This window comes from Pieris rapae, chromosome 12, assembly GCF_905147795.1.
Source record: "Pieris rapae chromosome 12, ilPieRapa1.1, whole genome shotgun sequence".
Taxonomy (NCBI): Eukaryota; Metazoa; Arthropoda; class Insecta; order Lepidoptera; family Pieridae; genus Pieris; species Pieris rapae.
This window is the reverse complement of record NC_059520.1, coordinates 1,857,544-1,879,377: the sequence shown is the minus strand read 5'-3', so window position 1 is coordinate 1,879,377 and position 21,834 is coordinate 1,857,544. Positions and strand designations below refer to the sequence as shown.

Genomic DNA, 21,834 nt, shown 5'->3' with positions numbered 1-21,834 from the left:
TCTTCCGCCTGACCCGGGCGAACACTACTCCGGAAACATAGTCATAATATTTATGGGCGAGTCGGGGCCCGCTGCCCGGCGCCGCCCGCGTTACCTCTCGTGCTATTTTTGTCAGTGACGTATCTGACAATCTTGCTGCAGAATTTTTCCAGCTACCATCTGTGCTCAAGCAACATGTCTGATTTTTTTTTTTTTTTTTTTTTTTTTTTTTTTTATGAGGTGGAAATGCACTTCTGCAGGCCCGCATCAAGAAACGAACTTAACGCGGGGACTGTGGGGCTGGATCTACACTCAAAACCCTCTGCTATTCAGAGGGGTAGCGAGACCCTACCCACTAAAACCACCTCAGCCCATCACACGCCCTTAAGATGGGCCCTCGGGGTTCGCTAGGCATTCTACCCAAGGGACCCGGGCTTATATCCGACATAGAGAGCTAATCATGACCTGCGGTTCCGGGCTACTCGAGGTCGAGCCCCCAACCTTGAACTACCGGTCCTTCTACAGGCATCCCCAGACCTCTCCCTCAGTCGCTCAGCTGCCTCCTTCTGCAGCATTACATGCTCACAGAAGGAGACCATTGCACTCCAGGCCTCCTCGCTCCCTAGCATTGCTATTATAATGCCCGGTAAAGTGAGGTCCGCCCCTATAACCGATACCAGGTCATGACGCTCCCTTGTCCAGGTGACACACTCAGCCACAGTATGCTCCGCCGTGTCATTTGGAGCGCCGCAGTGGTGGCACAACGGATGTATCTCCCTTCTAGGCACCTTATGAAGATACCGACCAAAGCATCCATGCCCAGACAATATCTGCGATAGCCGAAACGTCACAGCACCCCAATGTCTATTCACCCAGTCTTTTAGGACTGGGCGGATTGCCCCTACCGTCAATGCACCAGCGCGGGGCGTAGCAAGATCGTCAGACCACCTTTTAAAAAGAATGTCTCTGGCATGACGCCTCACATGCCCCGCTATTTCCCCCCATGTGACGTTCCCGCTATCCATTACCTCGGCCTTCGCGCGGTATGAGGCAGCAATCACTTCTACCTCCCGCTCCCAAGGAGGAGTACCAGCTAACACACAGGCCGCCTCAAACGATACTGTACGGTAGCAGCGAGCTGCCCGAGCCGCGATCACTCGCTGCGGCCTCCGTATAAGCATACGGTTCGTCCGCCTGCTCAGCGCGTCGTCCCAAATGGGGGCCCCGTACAGGGCCATACTGCGAATGATTCCGCAGTACAGCCGGCGCACGCTTTGGCATGGGCCTCCAAGGTTAGGCAAGAGCGTGCCAAGTGCTCCTGCCGCCCTCACAAGTCTCCCCTCGAGAGATTTAAAATGGGGCTCGAAATTCCAGCGACCATCTAAAACAAGACCAAGATAATTCATGGAGGGGGCCACCGGAATCCTAAGGCCTTCAATCACCAATGCCGCCCCCGAAGGAGGACCCATCTTTGGGCCATGAAATAGCAGGGCTTCCGTTTTGTCAAGGGACACCTTGAGACCTAGGGCCTGGATCCGCCTAACAACAAGCCTTGTACCGGCCATCGCAAGCTGAGCCACCTCCCCAAATGACCCTCCGCTCGTAACGACTAGAGTGTCGTCTGCATAGCAGAAGAGGCGCATCCCAGGAAGCAGTGCACCTCGCAGCACCCAATCATAGCTAATATTCCACAGAAACGGTCCAAGAACTGATCCCTGTGGAACTCCGCACATCACCGGATAGCGAACGATTTCTCCCTGTCCGTTCACAATAGCGACCTGTCGTCCTTCCAGATAGCTCCCTACTATTCGGCGCAAGTACAGGGGAACCTCGAAAAATTTAAGCGCCTCTCTGATCACGCCAAATGGAAGGCTATTAAAGGCATTGGCAATGTCGAGAGACACTGCTAACGCCCTCCCACCCCGCTCGACTACACTCTTGGTGTGCTGTTTTAGGTCCGTAAGAGCATCGATTGTAGAGCGACCAGCCCGGAAGCCATATTGGGCTTCGTCCAGGTCCGGCCCGACGATCGAGAGGTGACGGCCCAAACGAGAGGCAATAATCCATTCCAACGCCTTACCAGCTTCGTCTAAGAGAATTATGGGCCGGTAAGCTCCAGGGCTGTTCGGCGCACGACCTTCCTTTCGGATGAGACACAATTGGCCCTCCTTCCATGCTATCGGGAACCGTCCACTACGTAGACATAAGTTAAACAGACCCCGAATGGTTTCCCCCATGTGGGGAAAAGTTACCGCTAAGACCCTAGCATGCAAGCCATCTGGACCTGGTGCCTTCTTTCTGCTCTTCAGGCGACAAAGTATGGACTCTATTTCTGGGTCAGTCACCTCAGGAGCTTGCTCTCTATCGACGTCCCCCACCACCACCGAGGTCACCATTCTTGGAAGGACGATGTTCGGAGGCAAAGGGAAAAGCCCCGAGATCACATTATCAAGCAAGGTGGGCTCAAGAGTCTCTGTTAGTGGAGCCCCTGCGCCCTTCAGCCTTTTCCGAGCTGCTCGGTAAGGGCGCCCCCAGGGATCACTGTCTAACTCCTTTAAGAACATTTTATGTGCCTCGTTCTTGGCGTCTAAGATGGCCACCTGAAGAACCTTCTTGTGTCTACAGTAGGCCAACCGCAATCCCTCTCTGACCTGCGGATCATCACTTCTTCGTCGGCAACTCCTAAGATAAGTCCTCCTAGCACTACTACATACCCTGCGAAGCTCTTCGATTTCCCGAGTCCACCAGTAGACTGCCTTCCGCAGAGGTGGCGGTCTCCACTTAGGCATGGAGGCGTTGCACACCTCAGTCATGTTCCGTTGGAGTCTGCGGACGCCTTCTTCTACGCATTCAACCGGGGTTGAATCCGCACACCACGCCTGAACAATGGCAACCTCTTCCGCTCGCTCCCGGTTAAGTCGACCAACAGTCCAACGCGGAAAAGACCGACGACTGGTCCGCGACCTCAGAGGTGGTCCTAAAGAAGCATTTACGACAAACCTAATGTAACGGTGATCTGAAAACGTCTCCAAATCCCTCATTACCTCCCATCCAGACAATCTCCATGCGAAGTTTGAGGAAGCAAGCGTGACATCTACCCGTGACACTCCCTGTGGTCGTACACATGTAGGCTCCGTCCCCCTATTTATAAATATAAGCCCTAACTCCGCCGCCCACTCCTCCAGAAGCGGCCCCCTTGGGTTTACAGAAGTGTCACCCCAGGCGGTGGACCTAGCATTTAAATCTCCCATCAGGATAACTGGCCTGGGCAAGGCCCGCTGGATCGCACGACCCAAGTCACCAATAAAGCTTTCGAAATCTCTAAGCGGCTTGTTAGGGGAGAAATAAGTGCCTATTACCGAACAAAGCCCCCAGTCAACCATGACAAACCCAGGCCCCCTTTCTCTAAGGGTAATAGCCATATCCATCGGACTTACGATAACAGCCACCACCCCCAAAGTGTCTCCCATCCAGTGGCTCCGCTGAGCCACGTAGTATGGTTCAGAAACAACCGCAACTTTCGCCCCCAGCTCCGCCATGGACTGCAAGAACAAGTCTTGCGCCGCAGCGCAATGGTTTAGGTTCCCTTGTAGAAAGCTGGTGCAATTTCTATCCATATTAATCAGACATTGCACCAGACTCCCCAGGGATGAACACCTCCGGCGAAGAATGCTCCGCAGCCACAATAAAACCCCCTTTGCTAATCGGTGGAGGCTTGCAAGCCCGTCCACCCATTTTATGCCCCGCTGGTACTCCAGCCGAAGCACAGACCACGCAATGTGCCTGCAAACCGCAATCACCAGCCTTATGTCCAACCTTCCCGCACCTATAACAGGCCATTCCTAAATCCACTTCTGATGTACACACTTCTCTTGTATGCCCCAGTCGCATGCATTTAAAACATCTCAGAGGTCGTTCTTCGCGTATCTCTACTCTGGCCGAGCTCCACCCAATAAGAAGCCTCCCTTCGGCTACCTTCTTGGCAGCAGAGATGGGACATAAGATAAATATGTCCCCCATACCATTGTCACGCCTAAGAATTTGCCCGGGCTTTATTTGGTGAGCAGAGCAACCACCCTTAGCTGCCACGGCTGCCACCACCTCCTCAACGGTAATGCTGTCGTCGAGGTCTCGGATGTAAAGATCCGCACATTTGACGGGTCTCTCCACCCGAGCCACGTCCGCCAGCACCTCCCGAAGGCTCGCCGCGAGGCGGTCGGCCTTTTCCCCCCTCTGGGAACCCGGGATTTCTAGCATCCGCGCCCCTGTAGCAGTTGTACGCACGCTCACCCTTTCAATGCCCAAACCTGTCAGGCTGATGTCCTGCTTGGCTCTGGACAGAAGGGCGGCGTACGTGTGGCCCCTTTCTGCCGCCTCCTTCCGCAACGTTAGAACAACAGCAGCAGTAGTAGGCTCCACGAGCGTCCGCGTAGTATTGCGCTCAGCCTGCCCATACTTTACACCCCCAAGACCATTTTGCCTCAGACCAGGTTTTGCTTGGGATAGTCCTCCAACTGGCAGCCTCAATGGTTCAGGAGGCACGGCCTTCACCAGGGGCGTTGCAGAGGATGCCACACCAGATGTCCCGCAAGTGTGTTTAGATGTGGAAACCGCCTTTGATTTCTTTCCCTTTTTCCCCGTCACCGTCGACCAATTCTCAGTCACCTCCATGACAACATTGCCTACCTCAGATGTCTCCCGCCGCGCAGCAAGCCCCTCGACTCCACCAAAAGAACCCACATCTACTACCCGCGAAGCCGCCAGTGGAGGACGAATGGTCGGCCTCGGGAGGAGGCGATCTCCAATTCCAGCTAGCTTAGCATCCATCAGGCCTCCCACCGCCCGCATCATGTCCGCCAACAACTCCCCTTTAACTTCCGATACAAACCCCGCCATAATTTCGCGGAGTCCATTCACCGATAGACCCGCTAATTCGTCCGACTGCTTGTTTCCTCTCGACATCTCCATTCTTAGAGCGACCATTTGCTTTTCCTGTTCTACAGAACGGGCTGTACGCTCGGTAAAGTCCCGTCTAAGGGCACAAATTTCCGACTCAAGGTCAGACACTCGGGCCCTCAGCCGGTTATTATCTCTTTCGAGACGCCTCCCCTCATCACCCTCCAAGCACCGTTCTGCAAGGTTTTCCACAATCTCGCCCAGGTCTTTTGCTGCGACCTTGAGGTCACGGACAAAGTCCCCTTTTAGGTTCTTCGACTTCGCCGCAATCTCCACAATACGACGAACCTGGGCCACCATCCGTTCCCTCAGTTCAGGCACCTCTTTAAAAATCACGTCATTAATGTCACTAGACATTAATGACGTGGTTCCCGTCCTCTCAGCCTCTAAGGCAGCGCCTGAGGCGCCCTCAGAAACATCCGCCTCTTCCTTGCGCCTAGCCTCCCTACGATCACTCCGCAATTGGCGTTCCAAAGCTGAACGAGCCACTTGCTCCACCATCTCCCGCTCAGCCTCCTCGAGACCAACTGCGTGTTTCACAGCCTTCTTCTTACTCGCCTTCACCACAACAGAGGGGGGCGACAGGTCACGTATAAATTCCCGCCTCCGGGATCCAGAGCGAGACCTACTCCTTCTGTCACTCTCGGCCATCTTGCCGACAAAAATTGGTCCAGGCCCCTTATGGAGACCTGGCCTTGCCCGTCCAGTAATGTGTCTTTCACTATCACACCAAAATTAGTGTAAGACCCATTACCAAGAGAAAGAAAGAAGAAAAAGCTTACTATCTAAACAATATAAATACTATAAACTTAAATTCTAAAATCTTAATCTATACACACTTAGAATTCATACGCTTAAACTGAAATCACCGCCGCTAGTCGAGATGACGAAATCACACACAAATGGGGTACCGCCAATTCCTCCCAGCCACAACTGACACACACAATGGGTCTCTATCCCTTATACAAATATATATACACACACAGCTTATTACGCCACGCCCTTGGATGACGCAATACGCGCAGATGGCGTAATTCACCCCCGGTTCCACCAGGCCGCCAACGACTAATCCAATGACCAATCGCTTCAACAGTAGTGGTTATTTCTTAATAAGGACCAATACTCGCACACAGTGGGTCACTGTCCCTTACACAAAGTGTAGATACCACACAACTTATTATAAATCTTCGCGCTTCAAGACACTATCGTCACGCGCAGACACAGATATAATATTTATTGTGTCCAGCTCCATCCAGACACCAAGGTCTTAATAAATTCCTTGCAATGATTTAATCTGGACCATACAGACACATAGAATGGTCACTCCATCACGTAAATAACACTTAAAACACATCACGCGCTTACGCATTCACAAATAACTAAGCGCATGCAGAGCGCGTACCACACGTGCATTCTGTAGGCGCGTTGGACGCGACTGTCCAAGCAACATGTCTGATAGCCCAACCCGGGATAGCCTCATGCTAGTCTCGAGCTCCGAGAGAGCTTCGCTCTGTGTGTGTGTTACAAATTCGTTCGAACAGTGAAAGACAACATTATCAGGAAATCGCCTTGCCTTAGACGTGTCGTGTGCTCACAGGAGGCTGAGCACTGACTTGCCTATTAGATGATAATATATTATCATGAAACAGATATAGACGACTGACTCTTTTTATGTTAAGTTGTTACAAAACATAAATTTTCTTAAGCTTTCTTTGAAATAGTAGCCAAACCGGAAGGTCATCTGATGTTCAGTGATAAAGCCGCAGTAGGGCACTCTCATTGCCAGCTCGCAAGTGCGTTGCCGGCCTTTTAAGAATTGTACGTAATAAGTCTATATGTGCTATCATAACATAACCATTAATTTTGATATCTACAATATCACAAATGAAAAAGTATATCGAAGAATGCAGAACAGTATATTCAACATATTTTTCTTTTGAATCTTTTCTTAAAATACACCTGACCTGATATTCGAAAATTAAAGTCAAAGTATCGTGTTTAAGATATAAAAACTGTTTGACGTCGTGTCGTGCAGAAGTAGGTTTTCCGAATTAATTAAAAACTAACGTTTTTCGATCGCAGCTCGCAAATAATTGTTTTTCTTTGACGGAGAAAGTCTAATTAATAATTGAACAACCTTATAAGTACTACCTATATATAACGTCGTTTAGGCGTTAAAACAATGTTTTAATTGTTTATTTGGGAAAAGGCATACTCTTCTTTAATAAAATTTCAGAGGCTCTTTTATCTCTACCTTTTATAAAATTTAAGAAATGTATTAAGGAAAGCTGTGTAAAAAGGCTTACTAAAAAGTTCGTGATTATCTAGTTGATAAAAGGGCCTGGGCAGGCTACTTCTAATTAATTTGCTATATTTGTTTTAAATATTGTAGAATTGTTTGATGATTTGCTTTTTTTTAAAAGAGTACCGAGAGTTTTTTACGCCGGCTTTTTCTCTCGGCCAACACCCTCTGTCTTCTTTGCCGATGAGTAGGGATGCCTACAAGTTCGAATTTAATGACATGGAATAAGTGATAAGATGATGATCATGACTCTTAGTAATTTGTTTAGATATATATTATGACAATATAATTTAGAAGTATAAATATAAAAGTTTTGTTTTTTAATATTTATTGTACACATAAATCTTTAATAGAAAAAGTTGGTGTGGTAGAAACACAAACTGGACAGTTTTTCTGCCCACCAGAACGTCGAACATAATATTTAAATAAGCTTATATACATACTAAGGCCACTGACATAATATACAATATAACATTTTTACTAATAAACCATCAAACTTGCGCGAACATTGTAATAAACCAATTTAAACAATCGCTCCATAGGTAACCGATGCAAGAAACCTGTTCTTGACGAGAATTTTCAAAAGTCAAAATTTATTTACTCATATAGGTAACATAATGTACACTTATGAACGTCAAGAAAAGAAATATTAAATTAATCTAATTTTACATTTACTGCCAGTTCTCAAATCAAGGGCGTAGAACGGAAGAGAAGAGCTGGCAATAAACTCTCCGCCACTCTTTTTAATCGCCAAGTTTTTTTACACAATGTTTGTAAGGAGCTGCAACCACTACACCATGGTCCATATGACATATTGAGTAATAAAGAATATTTTTTTTTATTTTCATTAGAATACAGGAATATTCCTATGTCTTACATTGCCAAGTAGCCTAGTGCCTCCAGTGTGCGACTATCATCCCTGAGGTTAAATCCCGGCTGTGCAAATGGACCTTCTATCTATGTGCTCATTTAACAATCGCTCAAGCGGTCAAGGAAAACATCGTGAGGGAACCGGCTTGCTTTGAACCAAAAAGTCAACAGCGTGTGTTAGGCACAATAGGCTGATCACCTACTTGCCTATAAGGTTAACAATGGCGCCATTGATTTATTTAATTTTTATGTTCACCTGATATATTCATATTTATATCTTCAAATATATGCTGTAAAAATTCAACAGTACTTAAAATATTGTTAGAAAAAAGTATTGCTTCATAATCTTTAATATTCCTTGGTCCATCTGAATCCCATATTGTAAATTATTCTTAGATCAAATTACTTCCGGTATATAGGCATAGCTATGTTATGGATAACATAGTTTCGATATCAGCTACCCAATAACGCTTGTATTATGTTATCTAAGAAGGTAGGGCGGCCCCTAAGCAATAAACAGACTATATATATTAGGTAAACATTGGGTCATGTTAGCTGACGTGCTTTGAGTCGAAACTCATCGATATTTAGCTGGAGTGATTGATCGACGTTGAAGTTCTAGGCATACTTGCTATTTATCATTATGTTCAAAAGTTATAAGAATATTAAATAAAAGCCTTCAAAGTCACAGTAAAAATATTTAATTTGAATAGGTAAACTAGTCCTTTTATGAACGTCAGAAAAATGTTATATTTACATTTACTGCCAGTTCTCAAATCAAGGGCGTGGAACGGAAGGGAACTGGCAATAATCTCTCCACCACTCTTTTTAGTCGCAAGTTTATTTTACATAATGTTTTTAAAGAATCATTATATGATATTGAATGGAATTATTTATAAGAATTTGATTGGATGTTACTCTGTATCGCTCTTTTTTACTGTTTTCTACCCTTTTGTATGCAATTTTAAATATTTTTCAGTATCTCTAACCCTTAGGTTATAATCACGGGATGCAAAAACTTAAATTAAGTTTTGCTATTGCTAACAGTATATATGTAAATATAGCGTAAACAGAACAAAATAATTTGTGCACTTCGAAAACATACATTACATTTCTTATGTAATTGGGGGCAAACGGGCTGGAGGTTGATACTGCTGTTCATGGTCACACAAATTGCCAGAATCGAGGGTGTAATGCCAGCCTATTAAGTATTAGTACCCTCTCTTCTTAAAGAAGCCTTAGTCGAATTCTTTAGGAAATACATAGTGCAGCCGTGGTGCACGGCCAAAACTGCTTCAGCTGTGCAACGATGGATGTGATACGGTTGGTATATACCTTGACTTACCGTGACGATGACGAGGTATGAAACTCACCAGCTTACTGAACACTGTTTCTGGACCGTGAAACTGAACGTTATTCGATATCTATACTAATATTATAAAGAGGAAAGGTTTGATTTTTTGTTTGTTTGTATGAATTGAATAGGCTCCGAAACTACTTGGCAGATTTGAAAAATTCTTTCACTGTTGGAAAGCTACATCATTCCTGAGTGACATAGGCTATATTTCATTTTCAAAAAAAATAGGCATCCTTACTAAAATTACGATAACATTAACATTTGTTTATTATTTGATACAATTCTAACAGATGGCGCTGAGTTAAAGGTAGTTTAGTTTAGGTCCGTGTCGTGGTACCAACGTTTCACATAAGTTCTCCTACGGTTTCCCTTGATTAATTTACTACTATGTAATATAACAAAAACCTTAGCCACAGCAACGCTTGGCCGAGTCTGCTAGTACAAAATAAGTGTAAAATTACCGAATAAATACTTAAAAATGCAAATGGATTAACATATTTCATTAAGCGTTGGCTTATTATTTAATCAGTCGTGACATGAAGTGTTGCGGATGACCTCGTTTGTAATTAATTGTTACTCGGGTTTAAGTCGGAGGTTGGCTCATTAATTTTATAATTTAACTTTTATAAACATTTCTCGATACCCTTGCTAAGGATCATTTCAATTAGATGGAACTCAACTTAAAAAGGAAACAGGGACAAAGTAATTAAACATCTTTTATTGCTCAGAAAAAGATTAAAACGTTGGAAATCTTTATACCAGCTTTAGAATTTAGAATTTTGTTTTAATTTATATACACAGCGCGGAAACCTCGTTAACGTAAGATTTTATAAATAATCTTTACAGAGAAATTCATTTATTTTACAAATGATTTTTACGACTGTGTAAAAGTTACAAATTAATAAAATAAAGTGAAAATGTCTCTGAAAACCCTGATTTAAAAAATATGATTCTGATGTGTTTAATTCATTGCTCGACGTTTTTTTCTAACTCTCAGTGATATCGAGTTGTCAGTCATTCGGTCGTAAAAACATTCTTAGGGCCCGTTTCACAATGTCGGGATACGTTCCAAATAAGCTATTTGTTACTTATTGGTAGGATAAATAGTATTTTTGCGTTTCACGACTGTCAGATAGCGCTATACGTCATGAAATTCGAAGTATCTTATTTGGAACTTTTATCTTACGAATAATTTATGTGTTGCATAGCTATTTGGCACTTTATCCATACATTGTGAAACAGGCCCTTAATCTACTTTTTTAAATTACAATATTAATTAATCCAAAAGATTATAACAGACCATAAAGTACGTTTCATCAGACGTGGTACATTTTTATATCATAATTTAAGAAAACCATATAATGCACACTATAATACGTAAAAACATTATATTAAAAAACGGTATAAATAGTAAAAGGACCGAGGATATAGACTTTGTAAGTGTCCTTGGGCAGCTTTATTTTTTTTAACATTGCGTATATACTTCCGCGCCACTACCGCTTAGTACGGGAGGGTTATGCGCGACTCGCTAATGTACTACTAAAACCCCTTTTGTACCTAGGAGAGATCATCCAGAATCGCTTGATCACTTTTTAGGTGGCGAGAATTTGGTGAGCGTAAAACTGGGCTGCTGATTATTTCACCATCACGGATGGGCTGCTTGGCTCTTTCTGCCTCTTATTTTTTGTTCAAGACCGCCACGCAAACATTATAGAAAATTTTATTACATAATATTTTTTTTAGCTTTTATTAGATTTGGTAGGCTTGCGTCATCTCCCTACATCTAGCAGAGACCTCCTTACCACCTTCCAAGACGACGGACAGACTGCAGACAGCCTGCATATGCTATGCAGGCTGTCTCCGTCAAAGTGGTGGCGGGATGGTGCCTCTTCACACCCTACTAATCTGTGCAGATAACTACCAAAGCATGCCTATTTCTCTGACCAAAAAGCATATATAAGAACACTTTAAAAACAAGATTAACAATTTATACAGTTTATTCTAAATATAACAAATTACAGACACAGATCTTATATTAAAACATATATATGTATAAATATCGTACCTAAATAACCACCTCGTTTATCTAGACAGTCTTTATCAATTTAGTTAATTGATCAAAAACATGACTGTGTTGTTATTGTTAATTATACGTTGTCAAAGTGAAGTACTGAGCTAGGTATGTTTGCTCAGTAGAAATGGTTTCTCAATTAGGCAGTCATGACAGAGTGTAGATAAGACACGTTTCCTTCAGCTAAATAGAATCCCGACACGTAACAATAGCACTTAAAGACGTCCTTCAATCAATTGGTTCGTGATGTCTTGAATTCACTTATGCGTACTACCGCAATGTACCAAACAATAAATAATTTAGTATTTGCTAGTGCTACGGCGTAGCCCGTAGCTGGCGTAGTGAGCAGTGCTCTCTCTAAGCTTTACTATGCGCTTTGTTATTTTGATGATAATAGAATATATTATTTATTTTTAAGAACATAAAACTTAGTACAAATCTGGTTGTGAACGGTTTTGTTGCTATGCATGTAACTTTTACTGCTAAAATGCATCGATCAAGAATGAATCACCATCAATGAATTTTTCTTTCTGGGCATTTATTAAACATATCAAAAGTTGATAATTTATTGTTTCTTAACTAAACTTAGAAATACCTGCGTAAAAATAGAGAAAATCTCTCTATAATCAAAAAGGAATGTAACTTATATATTTTTAAACTAATCATGTTTATCATAAATGTTAATAAGACTCAAAAGGCGCGTACCAATCGACGACTTACGATAAAAAACAATTGAAGGCTGGTTGCTTAGCAACATGTTAATTTTGGTTTGGATTATAAAAGGTTTATGATTTAAGATTTATACTTAGCACACTCATAACATTTGGTTAAATAATTACGTGACGAAATCAAATATTTTCTATATTTATTATAATTTGTTAAATAAATAAGCTTGACAAAACTTTCCTTCGATTGAGGCTTACGAACTTTCGATAAAATGAATTATAAAAACATCTATTCTAGTCAATACTATAAAAAAGATTAAATAACAAGTGATACTCTGTAATTCCCAATAGCGATACTGCTTGCCAGCACAAATTCAAAGTTGGGTTTTTGAACCGCGCAAGCCTATATTTCTGACATCAGCACAGGGATATTTAGATAACTAAATAAAGATAACATTGAACTATAAAGATAACATTGAAATTCCACATATGAGGTGATATCAGTTTCAAAATTCAATTATTACTTAAAAAATTTGTTTATTATAAATAGAACACGACTGTTTTCGTTAAAGTCAATAGATTTTTCTATCTTAAGTAGTATCTATCTAGCGTGGCTTAAATACACAAATTGACGGCATGCAACAGATATACAACTTATACATAAAAAAATGAGGACACACAGACGTTGTCAATTGTCCAAATACAAAAAGAATCCTCAATCTTTCAATATTTTATATCTATCAATTTATCACTAATCATAATTTAAATTTAGAACTGTTTTTATTTTTGTATAAAATATGTTTTACCATGACCCACAGCTGTAAAGCTATTTAAACTAATGTTCATGACACTGCGCGACAGAGATAACGATATCATAATTATCCGATGGTCTCTTTCCTGTCAATATTTATCATCGGTCACTGTACATATCCGAGGTCACGACCAAGGCTTGTAGCACACTTTAACACCAATCTTTTTTTCAGGTGTTCGCGGCCTCCACAACCTAGATATAAACGTGCCAAATGCAGTGCTCGTCGGTGAAACGGTGACGCTTGAATGTACCTGGCAATTAGAGGACGAAGAAGCTCTGTATAGTGTGAAATGGTATCGGGGCAGAGAAGAATTCTATAGATATATTCCCAAAGAGCTTCCACACACAAGAGTATTTCCATTACCGGGTATCGAAGTTGATGTAAGTACTGAACTTCGCAGTTCGAGTTTACTTATCTTGAGAACTCCCAAGTTTCTTCACTCATTATGTTAACTGTTTTCACTGTAATAAGCTCGTGATGATATGCTAATTGGTTAGAGGTTAAAATAATTGTGTTGTTAAGGCAGGTGAGTATCAAATGAATTATTCCTGGATTCCATATATAATTTGATTCCCAGGAATGTTTTTGTTTCGGAGTCTATGAGGCTGAGATAAGCTAAGATATTGTATTAAGATATCTTTTACTATGTGTATTAGAATACCCTAAAAAGTATACATATGGATGTTGTCTATGTGCTACCATAATCTGTGGATCTATTACAAAAATTCTAAATTCAAATTGCCGTTACAAAAGGTAAAATGTTTAATTTAATAATGATTTGAAAAGAATTACCTTGAATAGTTTTTGTAACACCAATATTATTTTTCCATTGTAACTTTTTATTTGGTTTTTGCTCGATTATGTTGATGAATGGTTCTAGTATAAAAGTGTTTTCCCGACGGTAAAAACTGAATAGTGAAAGCAGTTATATAACTTCCAATAGTACGACAAACAATTGAACATGATTTGCGAAACTTTGCGGGAAATTCATAAAATGTACAAACATTTTACTAATCCAACTAATGCTATTTTTACAATACATTCTTTATCTTTTATGTTAAAATAAACCAGACAAAACTTCTACAATTTACAATCCTACCAGTTGAAAATACCTAATCTTAAATCTTTTGCCTTATTAGTAATAAAATATTACATTTTTAGTTATAAGATTTACGTATACAAATATATTTTTAAAAAATTTTTTAGGTTGGAAAATCTGTGTAGAATTAGTAATAACTGTAAAGATAGAATAATGATTCTTACAGTTATTTACGATACATATTTATTTACTCCACAAAATGATGTAATAATACAATAACAATATAGCAAGAAAATGCTACCAGCGTTAAAGGTACATTGCCACTGAAACGACTATGTAGTTTGAAAATATTGTAAATACTTATCTATATTTCATATATAGTTTTATTATATTTATCATAAAAACCTTTCCATAATCTTAGTCATAAATGCCAAATAACAAGGAAATACAACTTCAGACAGTTCAAAATACAGTTGTAAATACAGAATTAATAGCATCCGTAGAGAACTTATTTAAGATATACTAACTTTATAAAGAACAATGTTTATAAAAAACAACCCGTTTTATTTGATAGGAACTAACTTTCCCTACTGTTAGTTCCTTAGCATTAAATGAATGCACTAACACTTATGCCTACATATATTATTTTTAAAGGTGTTAAATACTAAGTATTTAACACCTTTGTCTTAAATTTAAAATTATGTACAAATAATTATAAGTTTAAATACAAATACATAACTATAATCCGTTAAAAAAGTGTTTTTCTTTAAATGTGTAAAAGTTATGTAAATAAAAGACAATACTATGTACATATATTATATTTTTTTAATGCTACGCGGGTCATACTCGACCGAAAACTTGTTTCATGGTATGCTTGATGACCCGGCAAACTTTGCATCTCCTGCATTTGAGTTAAAACTTAACGTGTATATCACAGAAGCAATAATGTCAATGATTTTTCTGTTAATTTAAGTCAATTCATGCTAGCTAAAGTTCAATTAAATTTTGTTTTTACTCTCACAGTTCATTAACTAACTGTGAGAGTAAAACAATATAAATAATACAGTCCGGGAATGAGGCAGCGAGGTAACAGTTGTTTCGAAACAGATGGGAGGAAGCCTTAAGTAATATTCTGACACAACTTTTGCTTAAATAAAAAATAAATAAATCAGTGACGCTACAACCTCTTTAAGTTCTTGGCCTCAGATTTCTGAATCCGTTTCATAATCATTTTTAAATCTAATAGTTAAGTAGGTGATCAGCCTCCAGTACCTGACACACGTCGTTGACTTTTTGGGGAAAAAAAAACCATTCGTGCACAGCCGGGGATCGAACCTACGACCTCAGGGATGCGAGTCGAACGCTGAAGCCACTAGGCTAACAGTGCTCTAAAACTAAACTGTGTTATTTTAGGCTTTTAGATAATTGACCAAAGTTTTGATTAGTTTTTATTGATCAAAACTTTATAGTGAAACATATTAATATATATATGACATCACTTAAGCCTAAAACAACAAACCTTATTCAAATCAAAACATAGTTTGTTCGTTAACATTTAATTATTTACAGCGAACAAATTTCAAATACTAATATTTAGACCTATTTACATACATAAATAACTACCCAATTGTATAACATTTTGATAAATTAAAACATCGTATATTCCATTCTCATTCTTGTCAAAGTTGTCGCAAATAATTTCGGTATTACTGAGGAAACGGCAAACTATATGAACCTTCTTTGATCTGGTTTAAATTAGAACAAAATATACTTAAACTAAAGCAATTCCTACGTTAGTATCCTTTAGATAAGTTAGAAATGACTTAAACCGATTTAAATTGATTTAATAGACTGCTACTTTAGCTTATTTGTTCACAAATGGAATAGGAATGAACCACTATCGAAGTAGACATGGGGAGAAATTGGCTATGCCAAACATTAATCTGTAATTGTATAGGAAACACACGTTTTGTATGGCAATCAAGGTTTAATATAATTTACCAAAACAGTCAATAATCTGCCTAAAAGTAATAGTTTTAAATGTAGTATTCTATTAATGAATATTTGCGTGAAACATTATAATAATTATAATATATTAATACTGTTACGAAGACGGGTCAACTGTAATATTTTTAGATTTTTCCACTAGTTAGAAAACTTTTCAGCAGGCTGAAATATGTTTTATGACCGTTTCAGTAGAGGGTCTAGCACATATTAGAAAACCGTAATTGACATAATGTAACCCTAATTTACAGGAGGCTGAATTTTTTTTTCGGTTTCAGAAAACTTACACTTTTCAGCAGACCCAAACAACAATACTATACTAATTTGATAACGTTATAATATAGTTGAATAATGTAATTGTAACTTTTATTGTATCTTATAAGACACATTTGCACGCCATTTTGAGTGGCACAAAATGCGAACTAACTAATAACATTTTGTACCATATTCTAGCAAATAAATTATTATTATTCGTTATAAAAACTGTTACAATGGCTATAACTACTATAAAGTCTTGTTGTCCAAATGCATTAGTCATTCATAATCTCGCCCGGCGAACTGATGATAATACCTGTACTATCGCTATGTAATCAATTTAAAACCATTTGAACATTAAACAAAGCCTTGTTTTAATAGCGTTTCAGTACTAATTACGCAATTGTTTCCTCGTAAATAAATTAATGATTCATTCATTGTTAAGGCTTTCATGGTCCGTCGTAAAATATTTGTGTTACAATTAGAAATTATATGCGGTATGATTTTATGATACTTGAGTTTTAAAGTCCCGTTGCTCATTAGAGATTGAGACAGAGATATTCTCGTCTCTGTGTCTATAGGTTGTCATGTGTAAGTTGGCGTGTGGCAGAAAAAGGTACTAATTTTGACAGTTGTGTTGACAGTTCTAACAGCTTGGTAGCCTCACGTGTGTCGGTGCTAATAATTTGTGTTTTAAAGTGTAAAAATCATTACGAAACATGCCAAAAGTAGTGCGGAGTGCAGCTAGAGAAATTATTCTAGCTGTAAAACGTTTTTGTGAAGAGGAGAAACGTAACAATGGGCCGATTATTCCATTTCAACAAGTGAATGCTCGAACAGCGGCTTTGACAGGTAAAGTATTGCCAGTTAAAAGTGATATTTATATCCCCAAATTTAGGGAAAAATAATAATTGCTTTTGAAAGTAAATGTGATTGATGGATAACTTAAAATATTTTTTGTTTTATTTAAGGTGTTTCTGAAAGAACCGTGAACCGTATAGTTTCAGAGGGAAAAATCATGGAAAGTAATTTTACAGCGAGAACTGAAGTCCCTAATCAAGCAGCTCAAGGACCTTCCAGAATGGAGGAGGAGAATGTCTACTTAATTGATGAAATATTAAAGAAACATGGTCATAAGGCTGTAAGACTTCCGCCTTATCATTGTGACTTTAATGCAATAGAATTCATTTGGAGTTCGTTCAAAAGAATATTTGCAGACACAAATGTTACTGGCCTCTCTGAAAACATGGAACAGAGAATCCATAGTGCATTTTCCAAAATAACTGCTGAAGAATGGCAGAAACACTGTAATCACGTTATAAATGTTGAAAATAATTATCGTATGACAGACAACCGCCTTGAAACAGTAATGGAACCATTTTTAATTGATTTGAATAGCAGCGACTCAGATTCTTCTGACACAGATGACTCTGAAGAATTCATGGAAGGAATAATGCCTCTAACAGACCATAATTACTTTAAAAAATAATTTTTTGTTATTGAGTTTTTTATTTACCTTTAATGTAATATCTAAGAATATCCATCAATCCAAACTAAACAAAAAAAGTGGCAACACAGAGGGTTGTAGGAGGCGCCGCCACTGGAACGCCAACTTATACTTGACAGTCTATATCGACGTATGTGTAAATTTGAACCACAGACGCAATAATGTTAATGATTTTCCTGCTAATTTACGTCAATTCATGCCAGCGAAAATTCAATTAATTTTAGTTTTTTTTACTAATGTAATGTAATTTACTTTAGAGGACTAAAAAATTGTATAGAATTTAGTGAGGAATTAGGTTATGTGGTAACAGTAGTTTCTGAACTATTCTTATTTAACTTTTTTGCTTAAACACAATACAAATTACTATAGCGAAATGACATTGCTTAAGTGCTGACTTAAGTTGAAACTTTATAATAAAGAAAAACACTTTTTTAACGGATTATAGATATGTATTATTATATTTAAACTTATAATTATTTGTACATAATTTTAAATTTAAACCGACGTTTCGCGTGCTTTACAGCGTGCGTGGTCACGGTGACTGAAGACAAAGGTGTTAAATGTCAAAAAGTATTACAGCTGCAGAAAATGTTGTGTTATCTGTATTTATTTCCCCGGAGTTGGTATCGACTAAAAGATGTAGGGTTTTTGCAGAAATTGCTCACGGTGTCCTCCATTTTCGCGGGTTGTTTATTTTGAGATTTTAATTTGGATATTATTGGATCCCAGGTGTTTGATAATTTTAGGCCGTCCTCTCTATTGAGATTGGCGTGTTTTTTGATTTCAATGGCTTCGCGTACCAATCTTGGGAAGAATCTTTTTTCTTTCGCAAGTACTTTCGGTTGGTCAAAGCGTATGTAGTATAGAATAATAAGTATATAAAATTATCAAACACCTGGGATCCAATAATATCCAAATTAAAATCTCAAAATAAACAACCCGCGAAAATGGAGGACACCGTGAGCAATTTCTGCAAAAACCCTACATCTTTTAGTCGATACCAACTCCGGGGAAATAAATACAGATAACACAACATTTTCTGCAGCTGTAATACTTTTTGACATTTAACACCTTTGTCTTCAGTCACCGTGACCACGCACGCTGTAAAGCACGCGAAACGTCGGTTTAAATTTAAAATTATGTACAAATAATTATAAGTTTAAATATAATAATACATATCTATAATCCGTTAAAAAAGTGTTTTTCTTTAAATGTGTAAAAGTTATGTAAATAAAAGACAATACTACTTTATAATAACTTAACTAAAACAAACAAAATCGCTTTATTCATATAGTTAACCAATACACTTATAAACGTCAACAGAAAAGATGTTAAATTCATTCTAAATATATAAATTTACTACCAGATTGCAAATGAAGAGCGTAGAGCATGCAAGAAACTCTCCACCACTCTTTTGAATCACCAAATAAACTTATAATACTTTTATGTTTCTGCGTGAATTTAGACTGTAATATTAAGTTAAATTTTAAGCGACTTCCTAATATTATCCACAAATAAGTCTCCTATATCTCGCTGTAAGTCTTGGGGACTTGGTATGTAATAAATTTTGTTTATCAGATATCCCGGTCTGGAGCCCGGCGCGTGGTACTCCAAGAAGCGACGCCGGCAATGGCCGGCCGTTTCCGGTGCGAGGTGTCCGCCGACGCGCCCACCTTTCACACGGAAATACGTTCTGCACCACTGGAAGTTGTTGGTAAATATTAGGCTGAGCTTAGACATTTAATATTTTATAACATTTATTTATATAGCTGTAGCATTGTTTATGGATTTCTTTGAATTGTTCGAGTACAACTTTTGTACTACCCCACGCATAACTATCAGATAAATATCATACAATTTGAAGTTGCATATCTAAATGTTGGTATCATTATCGCTGCTAGAAGCTATAGAGGCTTTAGTCTTAGGTTATATAGTTCCTAAAATTAGTATTAGTAGGTGAAAAATATTACATATTTGTACTGGGCATTTTTAAGGTTGGCAGATGAACAGTTCCTGACTGACGAAACGTTAGATTTATTATTTACAAAATCTTGCCATTGCTCAATATTGGCTTTTATGAAAAAAATATGTGTGGCACTCGAGAGACAGACGCAGTATGCATTCTGTCCCACTCTAACGCACCTGCGCTACGTCACCGATCATGCCAGACCGGTGTGAGACGCAGTATGCGTTCTGTCCCGCTCTAACGCGTATTGGCCACACCACACGTCATCGTGTTTACGGTTATTTTCGTTACGGAATTTCTTGATTCGGTCGCCACGCTCAGGGTCCGCGATAAAATCTATGCAATAACTTAATAAAATACAAGATGTTATGTGACATGCACTTATAGGCAAACATAAAAATCACGATGGGAAAATCTAATCATAAATTATAAATACAAAAAATTCTTGCTTGCTTCTAAAGCTATGAATTTTTAAAATAATATTCTCTTCATACTGTCGTACAGCTGAATGATTTCTATGTTATAAATATAAGGATACAAAGAAGCTATTTATTACGGTCTAATAATAAAACTAGTGGAAACCATTGAACATCGATCTAAATGTTCAGAAAAATAACAGGTTGAAAAAATCTTTTTATCAAAGTGCTTATTCTTGTGTAAACTAGATTTACGCTATTCAGAGCCCATATATAACGTAATGTTAGATAAACAAATTATAATTGTATAAAAAACAGCTATTTTCATATACATACACACATACATCACATCATACGCAATTGTACGTATTTAAGGATGCACAGGGAATCATTAAGCTCCCAACTGAATCAAAATTGCGAAATTTGATTATTTACTCAAAAAAACGGTGCAAGGGGTTGATTTCTGTTCAAATAATATTTATGTCTGATTGAGGTATGGTTTGTGGTACTTAAAGATTACTATCTATGACCAAGATATAGTCGTTGTTAAAGGCCAATTATTGTCTTATTGAATTTGTCAGTACCGGTGCAGTCGGCTTTTATTCGAATACACATTGTGTCCACTTATGATAACAAATTCATTCAATTGTTAAATCCCTGTTATTGCAATAATTAGAACAAATATTTAACTGTGACAAACACGAAATAGCACACTAAACGCATTACGGAAATTATGTAAATTACACTCTCCGAAACCCTATTTTGCTTATAAATGTGTCATTTCAAAGCTCTAATAAATATTATTTCGCTCTTAAATGCGACGAAATTGTACATTTATTCGTATATAATGGATTTATTTACTTGCATGATGCAAATGCTAAATGTACGTAGGTAAATTAATTATACGCTGTTCACATTTATATTGCTCGTATAAGTTTGTTGTGTAGTATAAACATATATATTTATATATTTACTGTAGCAAAATTTTGAAATTTGTTCAAAAGCACTACATCCAAAAATCAAAGTGATTAATAACAACATTTTGGTTTAATCGCAGAACAAAAGAAAAACTACTCGAAAGATTAAAAAAATATTCATGATAGATCACTGTCAGGTTTAGTATTTTTGAAATTACATTAAATACTTAATATATATATGTAAATTTATAGCAACTGTTATCAAGATTTCAAAACTTTACTGCCTCATATATGTAGATATTGATATTGCTTTTGAGCTCTAACGACAGTACATAAATTTATAAAAGATTATTACAAGTATATTTCAAATATTTCTGACTTACTTTTATATTAATACAAAAGAAAACATAAACCTTAAAACCACATCCATTCAATACAAAGCCAACAATGTTGTATAACAGTTGGGGATCATCTCTCATTCTTACGGCATCCAAACCCCGATTACGGGCATCTCCTGAATCAACAATTCACCCAAATTTGAGGTAAACAGTACAAGGCATTGTTCATTCTAACGTAAATCTCGCTACCTTTGCAGTTTCATCACAATACCATTGATTGTACTATCTTGTAAATTACTGATCCTTTTATTATAAGGTACCTCGATAATGCAATCGTGATAAAGCTATTGTTTGATGTTTTTACATTTGAACGTTGGCAT

General features: G+C 38.4%; 1 protein-coding gene across 1 annotated transcript in view; it reads left to right on the top strand.

Annotated features, from left to right (window-relative positions):
* Positions 1–21,834, top strand: part of LOC110998411 — a 58,894-nt gene that overhangs the window by 24,036 nt on the left and 13,024 nt on the right. The window contains exons 3-4 of the mRNA XM_022267064.2: positions 13,184–13,392; positions 19,396–19,531. Of these exons, the coding sequence (XP_022122756.2) occupies positions 13,184–13,392; positions 19,396–19,531 (345 nt within the window). The remainder of the gene's footprint in view (positions 1–13,183; positions 13,393–19,395; positions 19,532–21,834) is intronic.